At 39.7% G+C, this 13,587-nt stretch overlaps 1 protein-coding gene across 3 annotated transcripts in view; it reads left to right on the forward strand.

Annotated features, from left to right (window-relative positions):
* Positions 1 to 13,587, forward strand: part of PARD3B (par-3 family cell polarity regulator beta) — a 1,151,736-nt gene that overhangs the window by 689,900 nt on the left and 448,249 nt on the right. For all 3 annotated transcript variants that reach the window (XM_019975590.2, XM_070800250.1, XM_070800252.1), the window contains 2 exons: positions 3,649 to 3,819; positions 9,900 to 10,032. In XM_019975590.2, the coding sequence (XP_019831149.2) occupies positions 3,649 to 3,819; positions 9,900 to 10,032 (304 nt within the window). The remainder of the gene's footprint in view (positions 1 to 3,648; positions 3,820 to 9,899; positions 10,033 to 13,587) is intronic.

The following is a 13,587-nucleotide window of genomic DNA, read 5'->3' on the forward strand; positions in this document are numbered from 1 at the left end:
AGGATAAAATAAATATCCTAGAATTACTGGGTAACATACCTGGATAGTTGAAATCAGTCATGTAAAATCAGTTGAGGAGAGTCACTATTCTCATGCTGAAGTACATACTTAAACATAATACTGAAAGAAAAAAATAAGACCGTAAAAAGCTACTTTCTTGGTAAAAAACCATTGCAAAGTGGAATTGTCATTGTTGTTGTTTAGTCTCTAAGTGGTGCCTAACTCTTTCGTGACCCCATAGACTGTTGCTTGACTGGCTCCTCTGTCCTTGGGATTTCCCAGGCAAGAATACTGGAGTGGATTGCCAGTTCCTTCTCCAGGAGATTTTCCCAACTCAGGAACTGAACCCTCATCTCCTGCATTGGCAGGCAGATTCTTTACACCAAGCCACCGGGGAAGTCCCACAAAGCAGAACAGACATATGCAATTGTGATCTTTGCTGAGTTTGAGTGATGAGCTCTTAACTAAATTGACTTCATTTTAAATGAAGACTAGACATGGATACACAGTGTGTGTGTGTGTGTGTGTGTGTGTGTAGCTAGGTAGGTAAACAGTCCCCCACCCTTCCTGTCTCCACATCTTCTATAGTCTGACTCTGGCTTTCATATATAAGGTTCTCTTCCAGGAGACATCTGGTGTCATATTGTTCTGTCTGGATTTGAACGTCTTTTTTCTTGAGGCATGATCCCTTGAGGGACTAGTCATTGTCATCTATTAGAACACAGAATGGGTAGTGAATAGGGAGTGCTGAGAAGTCAGGCCTTGAACTATTTAATCCAGCTCTGACCTTAACTAGCTGAGCAAGTTCAAATCTATGTGGAAGTACCTTCTCTGTAGAAGAGGTATTCAGTAAATGGTTTCTTATCCTCTATGTGCATCACATTATTTATCTATAAACGGAAGCAGTTGGACAAGATAATCTCTAAGGACCCTTCCAGTTCTTAATTCTAAGATTATCTTCTCAATGTTAGGACAATGTGGTGCTTACTGGCACCACCATTAATGAAATTACCCATCATTTATCTTATAAAGGGAAAGCAAAAACCAATACCAACAAGCCAGCTAAGCCTTAAAAGGAGAGTATGTGGATTTTTTATCATACCCGCAGCTCTGCAGTGATGCTTGCGATGAATGTGAATGTCTTAACAACAACAAAAAAAAAGTTGCCCTGGGGTGACCTGACTTGCCTTATTGTTTGGACTTGGATACAGCAAACACATTCTACTTTAGTGTAGTTATGTATGCTTGAGACTCGGAATATAGCTGAAAATAAAAGTCTGTACTTAATACTTGTTGGTAAGAGATTATCCTACAAAAAAAACATTTTTTTTTCCATCCCCTTATCTTTTATTTACCTCTTCACTCAGACCTTGCCTCATACTCCACAGAGAAGGTTCGCAGGAGGTTACCAGGTGGCTCTCACTCAGATTTCATTCCCTCAATTCTACAAGTACCCATTAAGTTTCAATCTTTATCTTTCTTCTTCCTGTCATAGAGGATGAGGTGTCCTGCCAAGACTAAGCGTCTACAGGTCCAGTACTCGACCTCATTTCCTGTTCACGGGGCTAGGATCCTGATCCAACTTTTGTGCTTCCTCCCCATCTTTAAAAACCACACATCTGTTTCCAGTCCTCCCCAAAACATTTTTAGTGACCCTCCCAACTGCCTGTGAAAGGTCCAGCCCAGAGTCCTGCTTCCATTAAATGCCACAACAGAAGAGCATAATTCCTAGAGTAAACTGTCTCACTTCACTTATACACAGCCATTAAAGTGGCTTCCGTTTGACCCCATTTTGTGTAGCCTTAATCTTATCCTTTACGTGCCTCTCTCACCATTAGATAACAGAAATGAAGCGATTTCTTTTGTGTTTGGCCTTTCCGGTAAATCTCATTTCCAGATTTGCTCCAAATTATGGGAAAGATTAAGTGGAATGGGAAAACGAGAGGAAGGCAGAAGACATTAGGCTCTGTTGAGGCAGGGCAGTCAAGTTTTACAGCTTGATTTTACCCCTGGTGAAACCGAGAGGGCGTGGCCTCCACCATCCACGGGCTGACACCCTCTGCAACAGGAGGCGTGGGCAGTGCATCCCCACCAGGGCATCCGTGCCCCATAACAGCTCTCGTCACTCTCCCCCTTTCCCCAGCTGTCAGCAGAGGAACTTCCTCTGACCACTGCTGCTGCATTAGTCAAAGTTTGTCAACTTGTCCACAGGATTTCTCTCCCAAATCTGTATGGCTGCCCTATTGTTCATTATATGTCTGGTTTTCTCATTTCTTAGGAAAGTTCTTTTTTCATTTTACATTTCATTCTGTTCCTTTGAACATGGGTCCCAGATACTTCTAACTGCAAAAAGTTGAATACTCCCCTCCACCTGTTTTAGTGTGTACAACTGTAGTCTAGAGATGAATAGCCAAGGAAGCCCTAGTACAGAAACTGAGAAGAACCAAGGTTCATGAAAACTGAACTTAGGTCAGTTTTTCTCTGACTCTCTTTTGTGACCTGCGGCACCTAACATCACTTTCCTGCCTCAGTTTCCTTATTTGTAAAATGTGAGCAAAAGCATTAATCTGTCGAGCTTCTTGAGTTCTATAAGAGCTATAGATAATTCATGGAAGAACTACCATGCTCAACTGTTATTTCTGCTAAATGTATTAACAGCAGCACCAGCATCATGACATTCCTAAAACTGCATCTGTGCCTCACAGCAAGAACTTCCTATCTTAGAAACAGGTATAACCCATGTCCCTAATCAGACTGTCAGTATTTAAGCATGTTTTCTCCCAGACTGTCTGTTGGGGGAGAAGGGTGTACTGTGATCCCCAGAAGTTCTTTTGCAGGTAGAGATGGTGTCCCAGTGTGTTCAGCTACCACCATCGACTCCAGGGACATTTCTAGCTGAAGATGACTAGTACCTAGAGGTGATTTAGACTAGAATCTGGGCCACTTATCCATGTGCCAAACTTCCCAGTTCTCTGTGGTACGTGGTGTTTCTTCCTGAAGGTGCTGGGTGAAAGTGCTTCTCAGTCAGAGACTCCTCACAAAAGGCTTGACAGTCCCCTTTGTCAAGACTTTCCTCTAGAAGACACGGTACCAGATTGGACCTGCATTACACACCTCTGCATCCTTTTGCAGACTAGCAACTTTTTGTTGCGTTAGAGAAAATAACGTGAGAATTTTTTTTCACAGCACTATTCAATAGAGCTAGCTATGAGATCCATTACTATTGTCAAGCACATAACATTTAAGCATGGTGTCTCTCTGTGCCTGAAAAGGCAAGCAATATGGCCACTGTCTTTTGCTTCTAAATCCCCTTTCCTTGAGTCAGCAACATGGTAGCTTCCAGAGCAAATGGCAGAATCAGGTTAGCCTAGCACACTTGCCAAAGGTTTAGGTAAGAGATATTATACAAATGTCTAAGTTATTGTAGTTCTGGACTCCATGATTTCTAAAAGTCACTTTCACACAATTCATTATTATTAATATTTGTGACTATTTGATAAAATCCAGAACCTTTTTCTGCTGTGGAAAATAAATCATCCCTAATAGCTGAATTTTTTCCTTTATTTTAAACGTGAACTTTTGCCTGACAGTCACATGGCATCACATGCTTTTCTCTGCTTAATACTGTTTTTCTTACCTCCACCCTAGGATGGCCGTCTGCGGATGAATGACCAGCTGATTGCGGTTAATGGGGAATCTCTTCTGGGAAAGTCCAACCACGAAGCTATGGAAACACTTAGACGATCCATGTCCATGGAAGGAAACATCCGAGGGATGATCCAGTTGGTGATTCTGAGGAGGCCAGAGAGACCAATGGAGGTGATGCAATTTGTTATTTCCCTGTGCAAACTGCCCAAATGGCCACCAGAAAACTCACACTTCCATCACTAGTATGGTAGCTAAGCTCATACTGGTTTCTGAAATTAGAAAAATATGCACCTAGAGGTGCTCTGATGGAATTATGTGGCAAATAGGTGGTTATATATTTTAGGTATAACTAGAAATATAAAAATGTACATATAAATTAAGTCATGTATCCAGTATAACAGGTCCATAATTTCTAATTTTTCCCCAGAAATTCCTAGAGCTCTGGACTTTATGAATTACACTTTATTCAGATTAGGAACTTTAAAGCATATAACATGCTTATATACTTTTTGGATGATGTGCTAGCATTGTCCATACCTTATTAGGTTCCTAATAAGATGTCTATAATGCTTACTGTGAAGATCATTATAATGCAATTAGCTCTCTATATTCTTCCCTACAATGTGTGCTTGGGTAATACACATCTGGGGCTTCCCTTGTGGTTCAGTGATAAGAATCTGCCTGCCAATGCAGGAGCCATGGGTTCAGTCCCTGGGTTGGGAAGATCCCATGGAGATCATGGCAACCCACTCCAGTATTCTTGCTGGGAAAATTCCATGAACAGGGAAGCCTGGTGGGCTACAGTCCATGAGGACTCAAAATAGTCAGATAAGACTTAGCCACTAAACAACAACAAATACAGATCTGCAACTTAACTAATTTAAAATTTGATGTATTAAACAAGCTTCTTGTTTCATATTATTCAGTTCAATTCAGTTCAGTCGCTCAGTCGTGTCTGACTCTTTGTGACCCCATGAATCACAGCACGCCAGGCCTCCCTGTCCATCACCAACTCCTGGAGTTCACTCAAACTCAAGTCCATCAAGTCAGTGATGCCATCCAGCCATCTCATCCTCTGTCATCCCCTTTTCCTCCTGCCTCCAATCCCTCCCAGCATCAGAGTCTTTTCCAATGAGTCAACTCTTCTCATGAGGTAGCCAAAGTACTGGAGTTTCAGCTTTAGCATCATTCCTTCAAAAGAAATCCCAGGGCTGATCTCTTTCAGAATGGACTGATTGGATCTCCTTTCAGTCCAAGGGACTCTCAAGAGTCTTCTCCAACACCACAGTTCAAAAGCATCAATTCTTTGGCGCTCAGCTTTCTTCACAGTCCAACTCTCGCATCCATACATGACCACTGGAAAAACCATAGTCCTGACTAGACGGACCTTCATTGGCAAAGTAATGTCTCTGCTTTTAAATATGCTATCAAGGTTGGTCATAACTTTTCTTCCAAGGAGTAAGAGTCTTTTAATTTCATGGCTGCAGTCACCATCTGCAGTGATTTTGGAGCCCCCAAAAATAAAGTCTGACACTGTTTCCACTGTTTCCCCATCTATTGCCCATGAAGTGATGGGACCATATGCCATGATCTTTGTTTTCTGAATGTTGAATTTTAAGCCAACTTTTTCACTCTCCTCTTTCACTTTCATCAAGAGGCGTTTTAGTTCCTCTTCACTTTCTGCCATAAGGGTGGTGTCATCTGCATATCTGAGGTTATTGATATTTCTCCCGGCAATCTTGATTCCAGCTTGTGCTTCTTCCAGGCCAGCATTTCTCATGATGTACTCTGCATATAAGGTAAATAAGCAGGGTGACAATATACGGCCTTGGCATACTGCTTTTCCTAATTGGAACCCATCTGTTGTTCCATGTCCAGTTCTAACTGTTGCTTCCTGACCTGCATATAGGTTTCTCAAGAGGCAGGTCAGGTGGTCTGGTATTCCCATCTCTTTCAGAATTTTCCACAGTTTGTTGTGATCCACACAGTCAAAGGCTTTGGCATAGTCAATAAAGTAGAAATAGATGTTTTTCTGGAACTCTCTTGCTTTTTCGATGATCCAGTGGATGTTGGCAATTTGGTCTCTGGTTCCTCTGCCTTTTCTAAAACCAGCTTTAACATCTGGAAGTTCACAGTTCACGTATTGCTGAAGCCTGGCTTGGAGAATTTTGAGCATTACTTTACTAGCGTGTGAGATGAGTCCAATTGTGCGGTAGTTTATATTTTTGAAATATATTATTATTATTATTATTTATGGAGTTTTTTAATGTAAGAAATATTTTTATGTATACATGAAGTATAAACAAAATATTATTGAATGCTGATATTGCTAAGTATTTCACTTACATACAATTATATTTATATAATTATTATATTTTACAATTATATATTATATCAATTATATTTACCATAAAGTATTCCTAAAACATTACTTTTGCTAATATATAGGCAATAGTTATTAAATTATCTTACAAATTATTTTAAGAAAAGATAAGAAGTAAGTTGATAATAGTTAAGAGGTGAGAAAAACATGAGAAAATCACATATATATTCTCTAAGGACAAATAATGTTTGTGTGATATATTAATACAGGAAGTTAAAATAGAATTCTATTAAAACACTGTTTTAATAATAAATTCAACTTAAAAATGGTAAAATATTTTCAGATTAAGAATAGAAGGTAGTTGGGACTCATAGTGGTTAAAAGTTTGGGTTCTAGAGTTTTAGATTGAGTTGGGTCATTTCCTGGCTATGTAAAGACATACATAGTTGAATGCTCAGGACTTGTAGATGGCGATACTATTGTCTGCCTTATCCTTTCATCTATCTTCATTTACCAGCATCTAGTAGAAAGCTGGGCTTCCCTGGTGGCTTTCCTGGTGACTCAGATGGTAAAAAAAAATCTGCCTGCAATGCAGGAGACCCAGGTTCGATCCCTGGGTCAGGAAGATCCCCTTGAGAAGGAAATGGCAACCCACTCCAGTATTCTTCCCTGGAGAATTCCACAGACAGAGGAGCCTGCCGGGCTGCAGTCCATGGGGTCACAAATAGTCGGACACGAATGAACAACTAGCACTTTCTGTTTCAGTAGACAGTTATTATACATTGTGTAATAAATGAATAAAAGTTTCATATAAGGCCTACTTCATCTGAGAGGATAAGCTGAAGTAAACTTAGCTGTATCTTCTATGTTAGTCACTCAGTCATGTCCAGCTCTTTGCGACCCCATGGACTGTACCCCTTCAGGCTCCTCTGTCCATGGGATTTTCCAGGCCAGAATACTGGAGTGGGTGCCATTTCCTTCTCCAGGCTGTATCTTACTTTGTCACATTATCGGCTATTGGAAAGGAGGAACTGTACCTTTTTACTCTTCTATACATAACCTTCTAAATGTTAAATAAATGTAAATTGGCAATTACTGAAGACTATATATAATGAGCCAACTCATTTTCAACATTTGTGTCTGCTTAAGTGACATAGAGGTTTCCATGAATATTTAATGGATTTCACTTATGTACACAGTCATAAAACCCTTATCTGTTGCTTCCTACTATGAGAGAATCAGCTCCTTTTTAGTTGAATTTCATTCTTACTCTGGAGCCCTAGACCTCCATGGAACCCAGTTGTTGGAGGCAGGTATGAAGTAAGGTCTGTGGGCCCCTGAGTCACCCCTTCCATGCATCTGTGTTTTAAATCTCCCTTAAGATGTCTTGGAGCAAAGATTTCTCAACTAATAGAAAAGTCGGAAATACACTGCTCAAGATTTCCATATCTGTGCAGAAGTAATAGATAGCAAATGAAAAAAAGAAAAAGAGAAATGAACACTGCTAAAAGAGTTCCCTCCCCACTTTTCATCTTCCCTAGTTTCCAGTCTTTCTCTCCAATATATGAATGCCTAGTGGATAAATGCTCGTTGTTTTGCCTCAACAAGTTGACACTTTATTATTTGCATTCTCCTTTACCGCAGGTATTTTCATTTTAATTCTCACGCTCTGGGCTGGGCTGACAATTATTCCATCAGAAGCAAGTACTAAGCCTTCAGTTTGTTGCCCATCTTCAGAAGTGTCCTGTTGATATGGTTCACTAGGAAATCGATTAGGAATAAGAAATGGGACAAAAAAATTTTTTATGAGGACATTTAAACAAGATTCATTTTTGGTTTCCCTAATATTTACATGCTTTCCATGGGGGATGAGCAGGCACTTGGCTCTCTCAGCTAGTGAGAATCTCTGTGGTACCCATGAAGATTAAAGAGTATTATTTTTTTTCATATAGCGACAGCCGCCTAATGTACAGCTAATCTTTATTAAATTAAAAAGAAAAAAAAAGGCTGTGGCTATTTGATCTCCCAAATCTGTTTTACTGTGTCAAAGCATATGTTGTGTGCTCATGTGTTTGGAAGATTGTCCTCTGGAGCAGCAATCACCCTCAGGTATGATAAAAAAGAATCAGTAACCTAGAAAAAGGCCTCAGCACTGCTCATATATTCAGCGAAATCAATTAGGTTTGGAAAGAACACCAAAATGGTTACTTGAACATGATATTGATATTTAAAAAAAAAAAAAAGAAGATGCTACTTAAGAAAAGTCAAAATATATAGTCTTTGTGGTATTTTCCCACATTACCCAGATGTACAAGATACGTAAACAGTTTTGATGAGAACCTTGTGAAGAATACATAATGAGCCCTTGATTGAATCAAAATCGTTTTAAACAGAAACATGTTTTTCAAAGGATGAGCTTGAGGTTCAATTGTAATTCTATTTGAGCCTAGAGACTTGGTATTAAAAAATGGGTTATGACCTGTTTTTTTCTTTTTCCATCCCCCAAACGTTTCCCTCCCCTGAGTTGTAAGCTCAGCTTGGTAGAAGCAGAATATGTTTAAAAATCCATTATATTTTTTATTGGCTGGGACACTAATGGAAGGCTCCTCGACAGCTCTATTTTACAGGCTGAATACTTTAATTAGGCTGGTTACTGATCAGTTGTTGGGATATTGATTGTGTCATTTATCAAAGAGCCAGGAAAGCAGCAAAAAAATTTGTTGTTGTTGTTAAAGCCCTTGCCGACATAAGGTAGGTCCTACCTCACCTTCCTGCCAGGGCTCCAGCTTAAATTTAGGAGTAGCTTGCACCTGGTTTGGTTGAGTAGTGGTACGGGGCAAAGGGCACCCCTGGGGTGTGGAAAAAGTGTTATAGACCTTGACAAAAAGCAAAGGACCTGTAGTAGCTGAAAACATCTTAATTATGAAGAATGTATGCATTGAATGCTGTGAATATTTTGTTTAACTAGCAGGATACCAAGTTATTATAACTAAAAGAGAGGAGTATAAAATCAAATGCATTGTTTGGGTCAAATGCTCTTTTTCAGAAGGAAAGAGCTTTGGAGATCAATTTTATGTTTCTGTCTGGGGCATGTTCTTCTCACCAGTGGTCAAGGGAATGGTCCTGAGATGGCTTTCAGTTCACTTCTTTGAATCTATTAGGATGACACGTTATGTGAACCCAAGCAAAACCCAGTTCTCTGTGCCTTGTTCCTCTTGAATAGCGGCTAGAACTCCCTGCAGTCAGCCCCTTCTAATGTCTCGGGGGCATCTGGGGCACAGGCCATATGGGGGCATGATTATGAAGATAGCAGTTTTAAGTCTGAATTTGTTTACAGACTGTCAAAATAGAAGGGGGAAATATGGTAAAAGAGAAAACTCTCAGGAGAACCACTGTCTGGCAGTGTCACAGAAGTTTGTTACAGTTCCTGGCCGAAAAGCCTGGTGTCTGCAGTGGGGCTCTCCCGTGGCTTTTCAGTGGTAAACCTGTCTGGGTTCTGACTTGTCCTAAAGCATATGCACTTAGTCGCCAAGCGGGGGAGAGAGAGAGGGGGGAACCATCTGGTTGGCAGAGAAACACCCTTGGCATGAACTGTATTCTTATGTTGACATTACCACAAGCTGCACTCCCAGATGGAAGAAAATGTGAAAGAAGACAGTTGTACGTGGCGGGAAAGAATCATAGTTAATCCCCTTTCGTACTGGCTATCAGCACTCCTAAGCCTTAACACCACAATGTCAGTAGTTTTTATTTCTTATTCAAAGATGTTTTAACTGATAGGAACATTTTGATTTTCCACTGTCCAGGATTTCCATGCCAGAGAATCTTGAAAAATTATTTGAAAGTTGATCATTCTTTCACTTTGCTTTCATTGACAAAGTTGGGACATGTTTCAAAAGTGAATGTAGTTCTTGTTTTCATTCCTTAGGAGCCTGCAGAATGTGGGGCATTTTCTAAGCCCTGCTTTGAGAACTGTCAAAATGCTGTAACCACCTCCAGGAGAAATGATAATAGTACATTGCATCCATTTGGCACATACAGTCCACAAGACAAACAGAAAGGTAAGGCTCTCTACTGAAAATTATCTACTGCAAGTGGTGTGAGAAAACACAAGTGTTTATTTAAAAAAAAAAAAAAGAGGAACAAAGGGGAATTAATTAGACTAAGTGCAGACTTCGTTACTCTGAGTCCTGAACACTGAGAGAAGGGTGGGGGAGCTGACTCACAAGTTGTGAAGCAGATTCCTGGCATTGCCTCCAGTTTAAGTGACAGTTTCTGTGCTTGCTGCCCCAAACATGGAGGGTTATGTATAAAACAAACCATGCCTGCAGAAACAAAATGACAAACCATTATTTTTGTTTAAGAATATTTTAATATTGGAAGTTACCAAGTGTAAATAACAATTCAACTCACAATATATATGGACTGGTATTAAACCATGGAGTGATCATAGCACAATTTGCAGATTTATGCTTATTTTTGAGTGGTAAATGCCATGAACCATGACCATGATTATCTTGTACACGTCACATTTCTAGTGGAGTTTTACATGTAAAAGCCTTAGATTTTCCTCTTTCTGTTTTCAAAAATTATGCTTTAGGCCACCAAGAAATTTATTTCCCTGCTTCTCCTTTCTGTTTAGTAACTTTAATTTTTTTTTGTACTACAAAAGCAATAGATATTCATGACAGAATATTAAGAGAAAGGCAATAAAGAGAAGATTTAATGTTTCTCATGTGTGTGTGCGCTAAGTTGCTTCAATTGTGTCTGACTCTTTGTGACTCTGTGCCATAGCCTGCCAGCCTCCTCTGTCCATGGGACTCTTCAGGCAAGAATACCAGGGTTGGTTGCCATGCTCTCCTCCAGGGGATCTTCCCAACCCAGGGACTGGACCCACATCTCTTATGAGAAACTGACTTGACTTTCTGTCAGTATGTCTTTTCCCATCTTAATACAATTAAATATTTTCTTGACAAAGCAGGATTTCCTTCTGAGTCCTTCTGTCACAAAGGCAGGAAGAATCTGGGTAAGGAACAGCAGGTTCCCCTCACACCAGCAATGCCTTCTCTTGACCATGTCCCAATAATGACCAAGAACGTTTCCAGCCCTTATATAACTTGACTGGCATTTAATTCTCAAGCATCACGTAGTCCAGTGACAATCCAAATTCAGGGTTTTATTCCTTGTTTAATATGATGTTCAAAGGAACATTGGACACATTCCCTCCTATCTTGTTTCATTTTCAGTGCTTGTAAAATATTTCGCTGAAGTGAGAATTACATGGTATATTTTTAGAGGACATTGAGACACTCAAGGAAATGGGATAATATCTCTAGGAAGGCTGGCAGAGGCAAACATAATGAAACTATAAAACTAGTTAAAGTGTAAGGATACACCCAGAAAAAAAAATATTTAAATAATAAAATCCATTCAAAACACATGCTGAAAATAAGATGCAGTGATACTTTGGAACTTCAGTAGAATGTTCTAAGTTTGTATTTCCCTGAACAATGAGAGTCCTTTAGGCACAGAACCACTGGAAGGTTCTGTCTGTTCTCTTCCTCCTGAGACATGGATCCATGGTCCACCAGGTACCTGCTACACTTCCTCCTCCTACCTCAACTTTCCAAGGTAACATTAAAAATCCAGCTCTTTTAAAATTCTATTAGACATTATTTCTTTAAAAAGCACAGAAAATCCATTATTATTTCCTTGTGGTTCTGTGATACAATACTCAGTTATAAGAATTTGACCTATCAAAGCATAGACTTGTTAAATTTTAACTGTAATAGGCCAGTAGATGGAACGCTCTTACTTTTTATATAAACTTATTGACTGAAAGAGAATACTGTAGAAGAATACTGTGCTCGTCACTTCTTTGTAGTATTAATAACATTTTCAGTTTTGAGAACCATTGAGAGTTCCTGAGTTTCAGATGCACATGAGGTGGTCATAGGCCACTGAGACTCATGAAACATGAGTGATGTTGACTTGCCACCACCCAGGTTTCTAAGGAGCTCCTTTAGAAAAACAAGATTGACTTGACAAAATGTAATGTCTAATGAGGAGAGGAACTGTTACAGCCAAAACATTAACTTTTTTTTCTTCCCTTCCTCCTTTCCTTTGTATATTTAAAAGTCCAATGTTGATATGCTGTGTTCCATCTATTTTTGTAATAATAGTACGTACCACCCACTGTTCTACTGTTATTTTTTATATATATACATAATCCTGTCAAGCTGTTAGAGAGAAAAGGCATTCTTAAAACTAACATTTGTAGAAATTATAACACCAGAAAATTCACATTTGTGTTGGAGAATTGCTCACAATGCCTGCAGCGGAATGAGTGTGGGGCTCCAGGGTGGGAATAATGATGGAGGTTGTCTCCCAGGGGTTCACTATAAAATCCGATTAGGCATTTGAATGGTAATGAAGTGCACACACACTACATTTTCTGAAGATTCTTTCTGGCAGATCTCACCCTGGGCCAAGTAATAGCCAAAGTACAGTTTACCTCTGGTTTGTTCTTCCCTCTCCTCCCGTTGTTCTCATCTCCCTTTTGTGCTCTACTCCTGCTTCCTCCCCACTTTTAGTTCCTGAGAACTCCAGCCCTTGCCCCAAGCACTTGTGGCCCCAAGGCGGCCCAGGATCACCCACTGAGGTCTTCTCAGGCCTTTCACCCACACTCCAAACCAGATGTTTTAATTCTGTATCCTGTCCCACTGAACCCATGTGCCTCGGGGTCCTTTGAAGAGACACATAAGAGTGCGATTATGTACAATATGTCCCCTCCTGGGAACTTGCATGTATCCACCCCCGAATAGCATGTAAGGCACTGCCTCTGCAGTGATGATCAGAAATTGAATTATACTTTTCAACTTGACTGATGATTATGGGATAACTTCATTGTGTACAATGTGCTAGGCTGCAACGATGAACACAATGTTGTTATTGTTCTCAACAATAGTCTAAAGCAGAGGTCAGCAGACTTTGTCTGTAAAGGGCCATAAAATACATTTTAGGCTTTTTGGACCATAGGATCTCTGTTGTAGCTCCTCACCTCTGCCACGGTAGTGTGCAATCAGCCATAGACAGTATGTTCATGATTGTGTTCAATGAAAGTTTATGTACAAAATCAGTTGGTAGGCTGGTTTGGGGCCAGGGCCATAGCTTGCTGCTGCTGCTGCTGACATGAACCCTTTGTCCTTCTTTTCTGATTTGCCCTTGCAGAATGGATCCTATAAAATAAGTCACAACAATAAAAGATGGAGATTAAAATAAGGGTCATTTGGTCATAAATGAAGTAGTAACTAGATGTACAGTATTTTATAGGCAATATGTAAAATATCCATCAAGACCTACCTTGTATATTCAGTGGGATCCAGAAATACTGTTTTTAGGAGACAAGAATTGTAGATTTTCACGATGATAAAGACCTTAACAAATGTGTTTGGATGAAGAGGAAAAAAAAAAATTCTTTACAGCAAGTGGATCTGTTGTTAAAAAGTACTAAGGATAATCACAACATTGTTGATCAACTATACTCCCATATAAAGTAAAAAGTTAAAAAAAAAAACTACCAAGGATAAAGAGTCATCAAAGAAAACACATCTGCA

The sequence above is a fragment of the Bos indicus genome, chromosome 2 (genome assembly GCF_029378745.1).
Source record: "Bos indicus isolate NIAB-ARS_2022 breed Sahiwal x Tharparkar chromosome 2, NIAB-ARS_B.indTharparkar_mat_pri_1.0, whole genome shotgun sequence".
NCBI classification, from domain to species: Eukaryota; Metazoa; Chordata; class Mammalia; order Artiodactyla; family Bovidae; genus Bos; species Bos indicus.